The sequence below is a fragment of the Pygoscelis adeliae genome, unplaced genomic scaffold, assembly GCF_000699105.1.
Source record: "Pygoscelis adeliae isolate BGI_AS28 unplaced genomic scaffold, ASM69910v1 Scaffold27, whole genome shotgun sequence".
In the NCBI taxonomy this organism is placed as follows: Eukaryota; Metazoa; Chordata; class Aves; order Sphenisciformes; family Spheniscidae; genus Pygoscelis; species Pygoscelis adeliae.
The window spans coordinates 2,545,948-2,564,159 of NW_008825410.1; the positions used below are offsets into that span (position 1 = coordinate 2,545,948).

At 36.7% G+C, this 18,212-nt stretch overlaps 1 protein-coding gene across 3 annotated transcripts in view; it reads right to left on the minus strand.

Annotated features, from left to right (window-relative positions):
* The window catches only part of ANKIB1 (ankyrin repeat and IBR domain containing 1), a 67,452-nt gene that overhangs the window by 7,357 nt on the left and 41,883 nt on the right, over positions 1 to 18,212 (minus strand). For all 3 annotated transcript variants that reach the window (XM_009330518.1, XM_009330520.1, XM_009330517.1), the window contains exons 6-16: positions 16,534 to 16,622; positions 14,641 to 14,785; positions 12,467 to 12,633; positions 8,134 to 8,222; positions 6,973 to 7,103; positions 3,432 to 3,566; positions 2,783 to 2,869; positions 2,623 to 2,689; positions 2,079 to 2,224; positions 1,170 to 1,348; positions 570 to 621 (exon numbers count right to left, since the gene is read on the minus strand). In XM_009330518.1, coding sequence (XP_009328793.1) covers positions 570 to 621; positions 1,170 to 1,348; positions 2,079 to 2,224; positions 2,623 to 2,689; positions 2,783 to 2,869; positions 3,432 to 3,566; positions 6,973 to 7,103; positions 8,134 to 8,222; positions 12,467 to 12,633; positions 14,641 to 14,785; positions 16,534 to 16,622 — 1,287 coding nt within the window. The remainder of the gene's footprint in view (positions 1 to 569; positions 622 to 1,169; positions 1,349 to 2,078; positions 2,225 to 2,622; positions 2,690 to 2,782; positions 2,870 to 3,431; positions 3,567 to 6,972; positions 7,104 to 8,133; positions 8,223 to 12,466; positions 12,634 to 14,640; positions 14,786 to 16,533; positions 16,623 to 18,212) is intronic.

Below are 18,212 nucleotides of genomic sequence, written 5' to 3' on the forward strand. Positions count from 1 at the left end.
ATATTCACTTTAAAAATCGTAATTTTCATTCTTGGTTAAGTAGCAGAAGTTCATCTCATTTGAATATGCAATTTCCATCCTGCTTCAATATATAAAAATAAAAAGAAACATTTCAAATGGCCAACAATATTTAGGTGTATGCCTGTATGTTTTTGTTGGATTGTTACAGAAGGATGGAAATTTGTTAGACTTTTTGTCAAATTCTGCTGATGTTGCATTCAAAAGTAATCTGCACAATTTCATATATTTATTACTTGAAGGTTCCCCAGCACATAGACACCAGTTTATATACAATTTTAAAACTGGTTATGTACTTGGAAAATGATGAATACAACATAGCTTGTCTAATGCCACCTTAGATAGCTATAGCCATGTTAGAGGCATTGTTCAGAGTCATTGCACAATTAGCTATGCATATATTTCCTTCTATTGTGAAATAAATAAAACGGTAAGCTTAAATCAACTTGAAATGCTTTGAATCAAAATAAGGAAGCTCTTCATGCAGATTGCAACCATACCTGTGTTTCTAGAATATGCAGAAGTTAAAAAAATAAAAAGAAATAGTTTACCTCGGGGGATGCAAATCCTAAATATTCCCAATCCCATGTTCCACCAGCAAAGCTATAAAATGAAGAGATATACCATAAAGTTTAGAAGTAAAACAAAGTATGAACAACCTCCAGAGCTTCAAAACCTATCAACATCTAAAAGTAGTGCAACTGTAACTCCCTAAACTTAACAAGTCTTCTGCTTTAATTCTTACCTCAAAATTAATTTAGAAAACCATACAATTAAATTGTTGACTGTTCCAGAACTGCTTGATATTTTTAGCAAATACTTATAGATTTTTTGGAGTGGTATTTAGTGACAACCTTGAAGGAGAAAAGTGAAATGGAAGCCACGACATCTAATCATTAATATATCACAAATGGGGAAGCAATTTAGGCTGCAACATACAGAGCAGTGATTCTCAAATACATTTTTCCTCAGTGAAAAGCTGTAATTCCACAAGGATCAAATGTCCAAGAAAATGTCACTATCTGGTGATTTACAACCACCACGTTTATCAGCTCCACTTTACCTCACTGTCAAAGAATGACAGTGGATTCACCCACTTCGGCAGATATCAATGAACTTTTTTGACTTGCACAGTGTTTTGTCTGGATTACCTGCGCCTGGGTGCTTCTGGCGAGTCTGCAGGAGCAACACCACGGGCCACAGAGGCCAGGAACTCTTGCCGTTTCTGCTGCACAAGACAAGCTGCACGGATGATTTTATGGCGAGGAGTCCGAAGGTAAGGCCTGTTCACTTTCTGTGCAAGGTCTTCAGTGACCATTTCTAGGTCTGTCTGCAATAGTTAATAAAATAATTTTACAATGAAATGAAAATCAGGCAGAGCTCTACACCATAAATACTGAGCAGAATGATATCCATTTTCCTGGAAATACCATTTGAAATACCAAAATACCCCAAAATGACTGTCCTTCTAGCCTACCCTTTTACTGACCTAAATGCTGTCCTCCAGCTTCAAGCAGGGCTTCCCTGCAGTCAGACATATTGAACATCTTCAGGGGCCCTAAAGGAAAGGGAAGGAGGCAGCAGACCCTGCTGCTGATGCCAGTCCCTCCCAGGTACTCCCCCAATTTTGCCCCCACCCACTTGTCAGACACATTAGTAGGGACAGACAGGAAAGAGGCGCCAGAGGAGATGAAGACTGAAGCTAAAATGTTATCCTCAGAAAGCAGATCAACAGGAAATAATTTTCTTTCTTTCCCCTTCCACCTGTCCTTATCCCTTTCCTTTTTCAGCAAAGTGGTCTGTTTCATTCATTCTAAAATTGAACTAAAAGCTACTGTGTTGCAGAGTAATAAAAATGCACTGATTTTCCAAACTTGGTTACAAATACAAAATGGATATATAAGTTTTACACTACAAAAATGGCAAAAATAATAAATATTTTATTTATATAAATAATAATAAAGAATATTTATTATTATTAATAAATAATTCCGTAACATTACAAAAAATATTACCAAAAAAGAGTAACATTAGAAAAGCAAAACATATGCATGTATTACCTGCATAAGTTCAAATATTTCTTTCTTTGTGCTTTTAGGCTCCAAAAAGAATCCATATGGATAAGAACACTTAAGAATGCGGCGAGTTTTTAGAAGCTCTTGCACTGCATCTTCAATGAATGTGGTATCAGGACAGCCTCCCTCAGCTGTAAGATGAAACAAGCATTGTGCAAATATATGCTGATGTCAGCGTTTCTTTTAGCGTAAGAGTTTTCCTCCAAAATAAAATTTATGTGCATGCCAGTTAAATATTTTGCAAGCAAACAGCAGCAGGTTCTCAATGACTACACAGTGTTCTTACTAAAAGAAGTAAGCACAGAATATTAGCTTCTCCCTTACTAATGCTACTTTCTCCTTGAGTCTTTGGAATAGATAAGATTTACTGTACATTTAGCTTTCATCCACTGCTTATGAATTCTATTACTGGAGGGATCACATCACACAGCAGACTGATGTGAGCTCTATGCAAGCTAAAAAAAAGGTTTAGCCGTAACAGAGTTGACTTGATTTCAAATCAAATTCACAGATCACAGCAAATACTTACTTCCACTGAGAGCTCTACTCAACTGCTCCATCTTTTCTTTGGCTGTTTTTAGAAGGCGCTGTTCTAACTAGAAAGACAAAATAAATAAAATACAGTAAGATAATTATTTTTTTATTAATAAAATAGAAACAAAAATCAGTAAAAATGGCTTGACCCACACCTGGTAGCTAAGTTCATGGTTCTTAAATCTTGTGTAATAGTGCATAAACCTATCAAGCTCTTGAAATCTTCTATGCTTCTTTTCAGCCTGGAAAATAATGGGGAAACAAAAGAAACCAAGATAAATCTTATGATTTAATTTAGCAATCACCATTAGATATAATTACATAACCATCTGTTTCTGTTCCCACTATACATAAAGCATTGTACACAATGCTGATGAGTGCCATGTAAGTAAAGAGACAAATGTCATTTCTGAAATTCACAAGTCTGCAAATACTGCAGCCAAAGAGTTGATACACTGTGTGTGCAAGCAGACTTTCCAAATGCCAAAATTAAGGCATGTCTTCTGTAGTGCGCAGCAGCTAATTACAGTACCAGCACGCCCATTTCACAAAAGGAAACCATGGCACAGAGAAGTAAAATGACTTGAGTAAAGTCACCAGTGGTTGTTACCAAAGCCAAAAGCAGAACCAAATCTTATGTTTCTATCCACAAATAAGCAGTGTTTCTTTTCTGTCTCTTTGATATACTTAAAGTTGTGTTTTTCCATTTAAAACTCAGGTTAGGAAGAATTTTGATGAAACTTATCCTAAATAGAAAATTGCAGCCTTAGCACTATTTTTCAAACACACACATTCATTTGTTACCTCTACTGTCATCTCCTTGGACTGTTCCTCTACATGTTGAATAACCTCATAGCGAGTGCATCTGTAGTAGCCTCCAGTGGAAGAGCTGTGCTTCTTCCATTCTTCTAAGCATATCCAGCAAAAGTCATATTTGCACTTCAGAAAAAAAAGGAACAAGGGGGGGTGGGGGGGGGAGAAGTTGATACATTGTAGCTTTGCAGTTACACATCATTATTCCTCCATGAACAACTGAATTAACATAATTCTGAGCATGCTGATGGTCAAAAAAATTTCTGAGGAGCCTCCTTCCTATTTTACCTACTACAGAAGATCTGGGTTATCAAACCACATCAGTCATAATTTTTGTTCCTTGGATCACAAGATTATGTTGGATCTACAAGTTAAGTTTTAAGTGGATGAAATAAATCAAATGATAAATAGAGCTGATCAGGTCTGGTTTTTTGTTACTGTTTTTAAAAAAGTCCCATTTTTTAAGCGACATAGAAACTGTTCACGAGAAAGTGAATTTTTTCCTAATATCACTTAAAAAAATGTGATTACTGGTATTTTTGTCATGTGGTGTTTCTGATGCAATATATTAATAACAACTACTAAAGCAAGAGAGAAGAAACCAGAACATAAACTTTGAAGAGTGATTACTTCAAGGTGAGCCTTTTCTGCATCGACTGAGTAGAGAGCTTTCAAAATAGGTAACTTATAATTATTCATTATAAGAAAAAAATAATTACAAAATATTCAAAAAATGGTATGAAACAAGTTGTTTCACAAGCAACAGAACTAATAAAGCTTGACTTTCTATTAATTTATGTGTATAGGCTCCTACTGCAATAATCTCACCTCTCCCAAATTATCTCCCTCCGTGACCATTCCACTATCTATATCTTCTAATCTCTCACATCTCCAAAAGCCTCCTCAAAAACCCAAGATTCACCCAGTGTTCCCAGACCCTCCTCCAATACCTCAGTCTCATTAAACGTTCAAACCCACATCACCTGTTTCTACACATCTCCCAAAACCCTGAGCTCTGTTTTATGTGCCTTTATGATCACCAAGCCATGCAGCAGCACCGCCTAGGCTTAACAAATCGCATCTGCTGCCTGGCCACTGTCTGAGCCAAGCAGAAGAGGCAACTGCTAAGCAGGTAACTGCTGAGTAGGTATTTCAGCCTCGCTCTTGGTGGCAGTAAAAATTAAGTGTCTGCACCATACAGCTACCAAGTTTCATGAAACTTGCAGTAATCTAACATCCGTGAACCCCCTCCTCTTCCTTCGTATCTGGTTCAAAGTACCCAGAAGGTTAAAAAACTACTATAGGTAGGGGAGTGAAAGAGCAGGACTGCCTAAGCCTTGCCTCCTTAGAAACTGGGCTCATAAAACATTAAGATGCCTGCTTAAGTACAGAAATGTGATTTTATGAGTAAAGAGCATCCTCCTCTACACTAAGGTACACACTAGCTGCTAAGAGGCAGTTGTAGCTCATCATGTAGTAGGCTTGAGCAGACCTTACTGCAGCAAAGGCAGAAGCTCCGTCACAGACCCTTACTTCAGTGGAGGAAGAGACAAGCGAGGTGACCACTATACCTTGTGTCTGAGCCCTGCAATGAGCTTGAGGATACCCTTCCTTTCCTTCCTCACTAGGCTGAGAGGCAGCTTCTGTTTGCAGAGATTTCTCCACCACAAAAGGAATCTGACTGTTTTAAGGACACTTTAAGCTGTTTATAAGGTACAGCAACAAAGAAAAGAGAACTGTGGTCGTCAGCCAGTGTCTCAGAATGGTACCGAATTAAATTATCTACCTTCAACAGTGTTTAATGGCCAAAGTCTTCTCCAGCCTGAAGCCATACTTTTGTTCGATTGAGATGAGCTCAGTGGCAAAAGCTGCAACAAACATACCTTTTATGGTTTTTAGCACTATGGAATTTATGAGCTCTTTTAAAAATCATTTAAGAAAAAAAAAAAACCCAAACCAGCAAACTTGGCATAAACCAAAGTGGAGGAGAATCTATCCTCTGCTGCCACAGACAAAACCAAAGAAACGACACCAAAAAAAGCCCCAACCTTCAATTCATATCACAGAAAGAGAGAGAATATGTAATGATGATAATATAAAGAAAATGGGATCTGCATAGCAATGGAGAGAGACTAACACATTTCCAGAAAAATAAAGAGAATTACTTTCTACATCTCTTAGCTTTTTATTGGAGGCCGACTATGTCAAGTGTGTGCTACTTTCTTATTTTTAATGATGCTCCTCAAAGAGGTATTAGCTGTAGTTATAGAAGGTATTTCTGACATAAAGAAACAGTATTCTAAATATGCTGCTTTTAACTAATTTGAGAGAAAAAGCATTCTCAAACAATACTGAACTCATGGCAAAAAATATTTTTTCTATTTCAGTAGCACAGTGCAAACTCATGACTAAATCTTTGGCTGCTGTCACCAGTAAGTTTCTTTTGGAATTACTCTTTGCTGTCTTTTCATTTCTACTGATTAATTCCTGTTCACAGTTTTCCATTTAAAACTTCTCTGTTTTGTTGCTATGTTAGAGAAATAATGCAAAAGAAAAAAGCAAGAAGGCAAAACCTACCTTAGAGCTTACCATTCCTTAAAATGTTTCATCTTCTGCCAACTAAAAATGCTCTTTCTCGTCTACATTATTAATGATGATTAAACTGTCAATTATTTCTGTTTCTTTAAGTTTCATACTGTATTGCCAGTAGTTCTTAGGTGTTTATGAAATTTCAATCATTACAGTGTTCAAAAGCCAGTTGTCCTGGTTTCGGCAGGGATAGAGTTAATTTCCTTCCTAGTAGCTGGTACAGTGCTGTGGTTTGGATTTAGGATGGGAATAATGTTGATAACACACCCATGTGTTAGTTGTTGCCAGGTAGTGCTTACACTAGTCGAGGACTTTTCAGCTTCCCATGCTCTACCGACTGAGAAGGCTGGAGGTGCACAAGAAGCTGGGAGGGGGCACAGCCAAACTGGCCAAAGGGACATTCCATACCATGTGACGTCACGCTCAGTACATAAACTGGGGGAAGCTGGCCGGGGGGCCGCTGCTCAGGGACTGGCTGGGCATCGGTCAGCGGGTGGTGAGCAATTGTACTGTGCATCACTTGCTTTGTGTAGTAGTAGTATTATTATTACTACATTATTATTATTATTGCTATTATTATTTTATTTCCATTATTAAACTGTTTTTATCTCAACCCACAAGTTTTTCTCACTTGTGCTCTTCCAATTCTCTCCCCCATCCAACTGGGGGGGTGGGGGGAGGAGCGAGCGAGCGGCTGCATGGTGCTTAGTTGCCGACTGAGGTTAAACCACAACACCAGTCAAACAGATTTCACTAAATATGAAATATTTTCTAGATACATGTAACCCACCATTTGTCAATTATCTAATTCTTGCAACAGGTTCCATTAGATCTCAGGCATGATATTCAGAGGTTTTGGAAGTCTGTGCTCCTAAAATGTATACATAACATACACAACCTGAATTATGGTTTCACAACAAGTTCTATGAAGGGTCTTTCTCACCTTTGCACATTGCATGTGGTTGCAGCCCTCATTCTTCTGAATTGGAGATTTGCAGTTGGCGCATGGTTTGGAGTTCGTTAGTAACCACAGGCAGTTGGCAGCATCTTCATATGCCTCACTCACTCCCACAACTTTTTGAGGGTGACAGGAGGATATGGAGCATGCAAAAACAGAGAAGTTGAAATTGTACTTGTGTAATCTTTTGTGAAAATCAGATTAGGAAAGATATACTTTTACCTGTTTCTTGACAGAATATTGTAATTCTTCACTATATGTTTCTCACATATATAAATATATACATTTTCTAATTTATACGTATTATATACAATATTATTACACATAGTATTCCTATATATTTCCACGCATATATTTCTATACAAATTTATATATGTTATATATGATGTTTATAATATACAAATGAGCAAATACATATATGAGAAAAATAGGCATAGTTTGACAAAGTACGGTGTATTTTGCTCCTTTATAAAATTTTCTATGCTTTCCAGAATATTTATAACATATTATGGAAAGGCTCTGAACTGTGGTAATCAAGTATTCAATTCAAATTACTGTTAATTTTTCATTTTTTTGTTTCTGTTGACCAAGAAAATGTCTGTCCTGTGTAAACCCAACCTTTATTAGTTTTTTCAGTAAAAGTTATTTATCATTAAGCCGTTCCCCACAATTCCCTTGCAATTCACCCTCAACCTTACTATTATTATCACCTGTTGGCTTGAATTAGTTTTAAAGCACACAAATGCATGGAACACAACTCAAACAGAAGTGTAGACTGGGCTAAAAGATTTAAAAATGCCCAGGACAAATAAAGTTATATTCAGGAATAAATCAATTAATTAATGAAACAAAGCTGTAAGAGGAAGGGAAAAGTGTTTTGTATGCCCTGACTGAACCACACGCGGATTTATGGGGAGGAATGGTTTAAGGAGAACAGTCTACCACTAGTGCTGCCTAATATGCAGTTAAAGTGTGAAGCAGCCCCTCATTCAAGGGTTTAATTTTCTTCCCCTTTTACCCTATTTTTCAACCAATGTAGTTTTTACTTAATGCAACTAAAAAATCCCTCTAAACCCAAAAGATAACAACAGCAGCAAAAAAAATTACCCACCCCCCCCCACTCCACCCCCCCAGCATGACTCTTACGTTCTTCTGGTTTCATTTCAGATATTTTCTGTAGCCAGTCCTTCCAGGTTTGGCAGTCACAAGGTTCATGTGCTTCACCAAGACATTCCCTGAAAATGAAGGTGTACACACAATAACTTATCATTTAGAGATTTAGAATTAAAGTTAAATTTGGTTCAAGCTAAAAAACATGGAAACTTATCAAGACACGCTCAAACTTTAATTAAGTCAGGAAGATAAAAAGCGATCCAATTAACATTATTTTAAAATACTCTTAGACTACTTGCTCACAAGTATAGATGACCATCGTTAAGATCAATAAAGAATTTAAATGAGACAGGAAAGGAAAAGAGCTTTTTAAAATTACAATCTGAAATAAATCAGCTGGTTTTGCAGCTGGGTACTATTTTAGTGCCACAAAAAGTGCTAGTATAGTTTCTGTGATAAAGGTAAACCAGAATAAAGAGATTATTCAAAACTAGGTAGTTTGCTATAGCTGAAATGCATTTTACATAGAATTACTTGCATCTATTCAGTTGTAATAATTAATCTTTAACTAGATTCAAGCTTTCAATCTAGAACAAGATCCAAGCCCTTGAACACCAGCATTAAGTATTTATGGATGTTTACTCTTTCCAACAGTCTCTTAAATGGGAGCTTTAACTTAGTTACACGGACCCAGTTGAGAAATGAGTCCCTTGAGCTTCTCTTGAAGTTACTACTAGCTTTAAGGATGGCAATCACTGCTACACAGTGGCAGATATATGGCTTCCAGATGGTGCTTGGGTATAGATGTGTCAATATGGACTCTGGATTTGTAATGACTCCCTTTTTTACTGGAAAGGCAGCAAATAGCCTCAGACATCTGCCACATCAAACAAAACAATTCAGAGGGAGTATATTTCAGATGGGCACCAGCTGCATCAGAGCATACGCAAGTTTTCTGCAGATCCAATGGTGAACTGCTTTCTGCAGGGCAGATTCAGAAGCTACATCAATACTCTTCTGATTGCTCTTGTCCACATCTTAAGCAGGAACACAGGAACAAACAAAAGGTTACAGCAACAATTTTTAACTTTTTTCCCACTAGCTAGTCTGCTATCAAACAAGCTTAAATTCACTACACAAGGACCTCTGGTTTGGAGATACTTAAGATCTGTAGCTGGGAAAGATTGTACTGGAATGAATAACTAGTCTGTAATAAGGCAATCTCAACCCTGGTTGCAAACTGACACCTTTCACTTCCGTGGGACAGTAGTACACTTAAATCATTGACTTCAAGAGAGCCAAGACCTCTCACACAGTATTTGTTCCCAGAAAGGACTGAAATTAGCAAAAATTAACTTTAACAAACTCAGTTTTAAGTTAAAAGCTTGTTAGTCAGTCTATTACTGGGGCAGGGAAAGGCTATGTCTTTGACGTTTTCAAATGTGTAAATTTGTGGATTTTTAATGAATTGCAATCATATGTATATATCATGTATCTGTATCTAGATCTATATGATAGTCACAACAGAGTGTTAAAGAACAACTTCTCATGGAAGAAGTTCTTTCCTCAGCCCACCCCAAAACAAGGATTTTTATACTGGGATGCCATTTTACTGGAGTAAGAGTGTTGAGCCTATCGCTCATAAAACTTTTTACGAAACAAAGCTGTATTTTGGATAGACTCCCTGACAGCACTGAATGAAGGGAGCTAACGCCAAACGGCTGTGACAATTAACAGCGTTAGCTTCCCCAGACTGCCTTCCTCAATACTCAGCAAGATCATTTATTTGAAGGTGCAGTACATACTTAATAAAATTGTAGCAAGTTTCAACAAGTTAAAATTCATGGAAGGGCTAAAAACATCCAAGAAGAATGCAGTTCAGGATTTTCTTTCCCCTCCTGATAATATTTGTATCATATAATGAATTTTGAATTAAAACAGCAAAACACTGTTGCAACTTATAATTGGCTTCCCAAGTGCACCTGAAGAGATGTCTCTCCCACAGAATGAGACTCTGCCCCTTGTCTCCATCTAGGATGAAAGGAGCGAGGACTTACGGTGCAAAACTAAGTGTGTACTTCCTGCTACGACTATTTTCCAGAAGTGTCTGCTCGCTACAATTCCTCGTGCTTCTGAAACAGCATGAAGGGGTTTTAATATGTTGAATGTATCTGATAATACACAGACGTAGGATTTGTGCACAGTTTTCATTTGTACTACATTTAAATATCTCAGAACGCTTTTTCTGAAAGGGAATAGAATTTTGTGTTTGTCACAACAGATTACATTTTGTTGAAGGTGCTGTTAGTGGTGGGTAATGAAAAATGAGTAAATTCTAAGGAACTCTGTATTTAGGAGGAACATTCCTACTTCCACATTAAAAAAAAAAAAAAAGGGAAATTGCTTAATAGAGAATTTTCTTGTTTTTATGAGCAGGAAGGCTGTAGATCCAAAAAAAGCAAGTGATTATCTAGGGGCTGGTTGGGGTTTTCTAATACATAAATTCCGAATGATCTCTTACTAAATGCAGTATCAATTGCTATTACAATATCTAAACTGTAGATTACCTGGGTAAAACTTCCAGAACTGACGTAAGTATGGAACTGTGGGATGTGTTGACTGAACTTTAAAGATATAAAGCAAGCTCCCTTTAAGCCTACAGTAATGATGAAAACCCTCTGAACTGAGAATACACTTTCTTTTTCTTCAGAGGAACTCATTCATGCACGGGGTTTTTGTACTGTAAGACTAATATGGCTGTCCTTAGCAAATGGTTCTGATTTCTAGTACTGCAGGATGCTTTGGTTGCTAGCAGAACTTTCTTGCCATTGCTGAAACTCTTCATTCACTTTTGTGGGGATGAAAAAAAGGCCTTGGAAAGGCCTTCTTGGACATTTTGCTGCTAGAATGAGGTCTTTTTCAAGACCTTAACCGTATTTGTTTGTGCAGTATCTCAAAGCATTAACATAAAAAGGACATTCAGAAATATCAGGAAACATAAAAAAGACATTTCTCATAAAAATTAGGCACTCAGAGGACATTCTGGGGACCTAGTACATTCAGCCCATGTAAAGGAAGCAGAAGCTGCCAATATCTGAAGGACCATGTCAATGTTACACTAAAGTGGTCTCAAGCTGTCCTTCAGGTTAATGGAAAAATTGATTCTCTGTCTGTAATCAGAAGCAAGGATGAGAGGATGGTACCTTCTTGTGGAATAGTACTAAGGTTTGTTATATGTTCACTGGTAAAAAACATCTTCTGGTTTGTTTCCACAGGATTTGTTTCTTTCAGAGTTCTCCATCCACTATGAACAACCTCTTCCCAAGAAGTTCTGTTTTCTGGCTTTTGTGGTTGTTTCATTATGTCTACTTTCCTCTTGTTCCTTCTTCCTTTCCATTCATATGGGGAAAGAACTAAAATCAGAAGCATCTTTCATTAAGAGTCTTATGATATTTGGAATCAAGCAGATTATTCAGGATCTCTTCTTCTTGCATCATGGTTTCAATTGAAAAATGAAAAGAAGGATTACTCAGCTTGCCTGAATGTCTATACTTTGGTTAACCCTTTTTGATTTTCCAACAGCAAAAAGGATGTCCCACTACAATAGTCATAAACTGTCAGTCTGATAATCTCAAGGAACTAGGATAGAGCTTTGCTATGCACTTCAGAAAAATATCCCACCACTTTTTTGCTTTTGTTGATACTGTTCTGTCCTTTCCTTGGAAGTGCTGAAGACAGGCAATCCTGAGGGATGTTTTTTAAATATCTTATAGCTTTTTACTCCTTCTCGAGCTTGTACTCATCTTAAGACTCAACAGAAGATAACATAAAGAAAAAGTGCTGATCCTAAAGAGAAACAAGGATTGGAGTGAACCTGCAAGCAGAATAGCTATGTATGAAGCAAAAGGTCCTTCATAGTCCTGTTTAAACTCCAGCTTATTTCATGTGATTCTACCAAAATTCAGAAAGAGCTAAAAATTGCTGATTTTTTGTGCTACAATTCAGAATGTGCCATGTTTCAATTATACTACAACTATCCAGAGCAGACTCAAAAATCCCTCCACCAATATCCCACTTCTCCTCTGTCCGCTCAGAACAGAACATCACGACACTCCATACCACTGTTTTGCATCTAACAGAGCCAATAATGAGTGAGACAGTATTATAAACCTTTGCTGTGCCCCAAAATACTAAAATATTTGTGTACATGAGGTTATTTAGTGCATAGATACAGGATAGTACAGTCATATACCATCCCATACAAACTTTTGTTGCACGCTTGGTGCTAAGTGGGACTTTTTAATTAATCCCTGGAATAGCAGCGACTGTGAGTTTATGTAGATGTAGATAAGTTTCTAGTACTAACCAGCAGAAAAGATGTCCTTTTCCACAATCTACAGCAGGGGCTTTTAGCATAGGGAAGCTAAGTGTATCTGATCCTGTTGAATTTGATCCTTGTCTTGTTAGCCTTACTGCTCTTTCACAGCCTGGTATAGGACACCATTTAATAGCAGGATTATTTTCAACAAAGGCCTGGGGGGAAAAAAGGAAAAAAGGAAAATATTTTACCACATAAGATCAGATTTCATCATTGATACAAAACAATCTGTATTCATAATCTTCCTTTGAAGGAACAAAGCCAAAAGCATAAGGACAATCTTGTACCTACTTTGATAGGCTTTTTTAAAAATAGTTATAAAAAGGGAATAATTTAATCTCCACCTTAAAAACAGTTGGGGGTTTTTTTTTTTTTGAAATAACAACAGTACTCCAGACTTATGCTAAGATGCAACTGACTTACATCCCAAACAAAATGTTCAATGTGTGCAAGTCAATTCTTTTGTGATATGGCTTACTGTAAACTTCTACTACATATGCACTGGCAATACACTCATTAACAGAACTGACTCTTGTAGCTGAAAAGAATTAAAACCTTATTGATTAAAACAAAAATCATAGAATCATAGAATAGTTTGGGTTGGAAGGGACCTCTAAAGGTCATCTAGTCCAACCCCCCTGTAATGAGCAGGGACATCTTCAACTAGATCAGGTTGCTCAGAGCCCCGTCCAACCTGACCTGGAATGTTTCCAGGGATGGGGCATCCACCACCTCTCTGGGAAACCTGTGCCAGTGCTTCACCACCCTCAGCGTAAAAATTTTTTTCCTTATATCTAGTCTAAATCTACCCCCTTTAGTTTAAAGCCATTCCCCCGTGTCCTGTCGCAACAGGCCCTGCTAAAAAGTTTGTCCCCATCTTTCTTATAAGCCCCCTTGAAGTACTGATAGGCTGCAATAAGGTGTCCCCGAAGCCTTCTCTTCTCTAGGCTGAACAACCCCAACTCTCTCAGCCTTTCTTCATAGCAGAGGTGTTCCACCCCCCTGATCATTTTCATGACCCTCCTCTGGACCCGCTCCAACAGGTCCATGTCTTTCTTATGCTGAGGGCTCCAAGCTGGAGGAGGCAGTACTCCAGGTGGGGTCTCCCCAGAGCAGAGTAGAGGGGCAGAATCACCTCCCTCCACCTGCTGGCCACACTTCACAATATATCCCACCCGCAATAAACTTGAAATCAGAACTAGACTAACTCAGGAATTTATCTCCAATCTTTTTTTAGTTAATGTAGCAGGTCTTCTTTTGTAAAACTTACATCTAATATATGAGGAGCAAAAAGGAACTTTCACTACTTTGCTTCAAACCTATGCTGATCACCAGCCACTTGAAATATGAAGATGTAAAAGATTAATCAGATCCGGTCATTTAGTTTGCATCTTACTGTGTAAGAGACTGTTACTGTGTATTAGAGACACTTGTCACACAGAGAAAGTATTCTATTGTAAACAAAAAAATATTTCTCTACTTTCTTTTGCCCTGCCACCACTGATAAAGTAGCACATTATCTGAAAGACTAGTTCATTACTACACTAGTATAAAAGAAAAAAGGTGAATTAAAAGATTGCTTTTAAAACCATGTTGCAATAATGGAAATAAACACACACAAAAAAATCAAACAGGAAAACGAAATCAAGGTTTTCCTACTTAATTTCCTATATACAGCAATCATACCAAGCATTGAATGGAAAAAAATTTAAGTAATTCACTTGTACTAATAAATTTTTAAAATGGAAACAGGTACTATTTCTGAATGTAAACAGTCTCTTGGTAATAAAAATAATCCAAAAACTCTTAAAAATTTTAGATTGCCAACACAAACAAGTCTGGCTGATTAAAAGCTTTATATCACCTGTTACAAACATTAGTTTGATCAAATCATTTTATTAATACTGCATTACGTTACACATTATGGAAGTATTGAATTTGTGCTTAAGGAATAAATATACTGTTCCTTCCTTTTTCTCAGTGGTATATCAAACATTGATATTATAGCATATAAGACAGCTAATAATTCAGTGTACATATTAATTTATGAATTTCTACTTGGAAAGTTACAGACATATTGCAGCATTTCACGTAGAAGTTGCAAGTTATTTTTTATAAAATTAAATACAGTTCAAGAGTACAGGAACAGATTGATAATTTACCTTAATGTCAAATTGAAGGTATCTTTTGTCCATCTCCTTGGAAACCACACTTTCTATGATGTCTACAGGCACAAGCTGGAAACAATCATATGCTGGGCAAAAAATGTTGTGAGCTTCACCCTCCTGAATTTTCAGATTCAAAAATCTGCCAGAATTTTGTCAGTCAGTATTTGTGAATAAAAAGTAAAAATTAGAAGGCTGCTGAATACTTTATACTAGGTTCACAGATATTTGCATTAATCAGTTTTTAAACAAAGAATAGGAAGTATCCCTTTCTGCTCAAAAGGGCTACAGATTTGATGAACAGCATAATTAAAAAAAAATAAAAGAACACTGTCGTGGTTCAAAAGTGAGCACCATCAGCTACACTTAGCCCTATGTGTTTGTGGTTTCCATCCTCGCCATTTATCAGACAGCTATGCAATGTTTAATTAAACTGAGCATTACTTCTAACTTAAATCAGAAACAGAACATGTTAAGTGTAATTAATCTAGGAAATCATTAATTTGATACGCAATTAATTTTTACAACTGTGCTAGTCAAAATAGGTCTGCTCTTGGAAACAAATTTCTAAATGGAGACCTTTATAGTCCCTAAGCTCTAGAATGCAAGACAGAATGAGCTCAGAAATCTGTTGAAAGCTGGGCTTTAACTCACAGTGTGCAAGGTTGTTTAGTTTAAAAGCTGTTATTTATTAATCTGACATCAAGGATGATACTGATCTCATCTAACTTTAATCATCTGAAGGACAGGCAGATATTCTAAGTTAGTCACCTGGGATCCTTTAATAGTTAAGGTAGAGAGACTTGTCAATTCATCCCATCTTAGATTCGTATCTTAGAATGGGATAACTCAGTCCTGGCTATGCTCTGAGTAACTTAGAAATGACTGGCTCGGAAAGATGAATCCCACCCTAGATGTGCCACCGCCACCACTTGCTTGACATTGAACTGTAGCTCTGAGTGCATGCACAAATCGCAGCACACACAGTCCAGCACCCAAATTAGAAGCACCATGTCAAGCCAGTGATCTCTTGGTAACTTCTACATCGCTACATAACAATTTGCAAGACAACAGAAGCATGACCATTAATTTTCTTGCCACTGAAAAGGATTGTCTTCTAAATGCTCATATGGAAGAGAAAGTGCTCTTCCTTAACATAGGAGGGATGGGTTCATATAAATTGGGCTGATCTGCAGTAGGACTAGCTGTGCTGATATGACACTATAACAGGACACTATAGTGGTACAGTTCAAGTAGTACAATCTCCTGAATGGGGACAAAGATGAATACAAAGGCACTGCATACAGATATAATTATTCCTGGGAAGTGTGATGAATATTTATACAAGCATAATTATCTACGTCTGAATTTTTTACTAGCATGACTATTTTGACTTTAAAAAAAATTATGTAGTAATAACAGCATTACACTAATAGAACTTTTAAGCGAAATCTACTCCTCAGTTATTAAGCCTAAACATAAGAAAGCATTTTAATTGCTTTTCTGACTGGAAATGGATTTACGATGCCTAAGGTTAGTGTGCTAAACTAAGAGATGGAATTAAGCACATGCTTAATTTAGAAAGTGTAAACCCCAACGCTGCCAACACCACACACACACTGAGCAAATTAAGAGAGTAGGCTCATCTATTTACACACAGGCTTGAAACATTTGCTTAAGAGTTTTGCTGAATCAGGACCAAAACATGTAAGCCTAAAACAGTTGATGGCCGCTTTGAGTGACAACTTAAATATTCAATAGGGTAAAACCAGCAACTCTTTGAAACCCAAGCAGTACTTTTAACATTAGCTGTTTATGGTCTCTGTCCTTTCCTCTTCAAAACGGCACATATAAAAGTTTCTCAAAAGAGAGAAAAGTACATATACTCACGCCTCCCAGCATGCTCTGCAGAAGTCATGTCCACAAGGCATATCCACTGGGTCTTCGAACACAGAAATATTACACATACAAATATCACACTGTAGATGAAAAAAATACTTCTGATTAAGAAATGCCCTAAAGCCTTTCATATTGTTAGCAGGACACATTACGTTGGAAAATCTCAGCAAAAATTTAAAGAAGTGCCCAGTAGGGGAAAAAAATCTAACTGTAACCAGAAAAAAAGTTATTTAAGCTATAGAAATAGAAATGGGAAAGATTAGGTATCTCTGTTTCTATACCTCCCTATCCAAACAGCACATTTTGGGATGCCTTCTGTCATGTCTTCCAGCTCAGTAAGTGCGTTACCCTGCAGAACGCCGGGATCTCGAGTTAAGAGTCCTAGGGACAAAATGGACCTGAATTTTTCATCACCTTCACAAGCAGCCAGAAATGGAGTTTGGAGATGACAGAGGCTACAGGAAATGTTTAGCATCCCACACAAACAGATCCAAATCAAGGCGAAGCAATTTGGTTGTGCAACAGCAGCAACTATTTTATGTAATAATCTACCTAAATACTATTTTTTTAAAGTACTTTGAGGCTTTCGATCAAAATAAAGAATAAGTTAAGCTACAAATATTCCAACAGAAGATACCACTGCTGAATTTTATACAACTAGGTATTATAGAAAAAATAACATTGAGTATTGAGACCCTTAATCTGAAAACATTTAAAGCATAGGGATGAAACTACTCATTGGTTGTGGTTAGGCATGAAAATAAATATTCATGTTCAAGGAGTACAAATGGATTTTTCTTTCCATTAGAACAAAGGTTCCATGAAAATTTACTTCAACTTTCAATACATTAGGTATTATACACACATAGGACATTTTCAAAAAGTTAGCTTATGGTATGCCACCTTTTAAAAGCACTTGTGTTACAGCCAAAATCAAACCAAACCAAACCAATCCAAACCAAACCAAACAAAGTCGGCCTTTAAAGTGCAAAACTCAGTGAAGGCATTTATTGTTGTTTCAGTCATTTCACCTTATTGTCTTGCTAAAATTAAATATTTTAGAAGTTGACAATGCATCAAAAATGTTCGCTATTAAATTTATACGAGTTTTCAATTTTGTTTAAAATGTAACTTTAAAATAAGGAATTTCATTAAGCCCTGAGTTCAAAATATCAAGTACAGAACATTTACTGGAACAGTTTTCATTACAAGATATGATGTAAATGCAGAATCTGAAAAGGAGATTTATAGCTTGTAGTTTTATTTTATCTACTCCTTTTAGTTTTCATTTTCCTGCCAAAATGAGAGACTTCAGAAAAATATGTATTATTTAATAAACAAGATTTTGAAAATATTATTTTGATAGCTCTTTATAAGATTTTTAAATGAGCAGGAATACTAAATGTGCAACTCTGGATTTGGATTTAGATACATTAGATCTAGAATGGCAATCCTTATCCAAACCTGCATTCCTGGCTTATGGACCATCAATCAAAAACAAAACACACAATGTAAAACTGAAGACGTGATCTTTCATTACACATTTTATTTAGGAAATATTCCTGGACAATATTTAACTGCTAATGTAAACAAATGTACAATAACATTATTCCTTCGATATAGGTTCTTTTTCAGCATTTTACAATTAAAGAAATAAAAGATTTCTATGC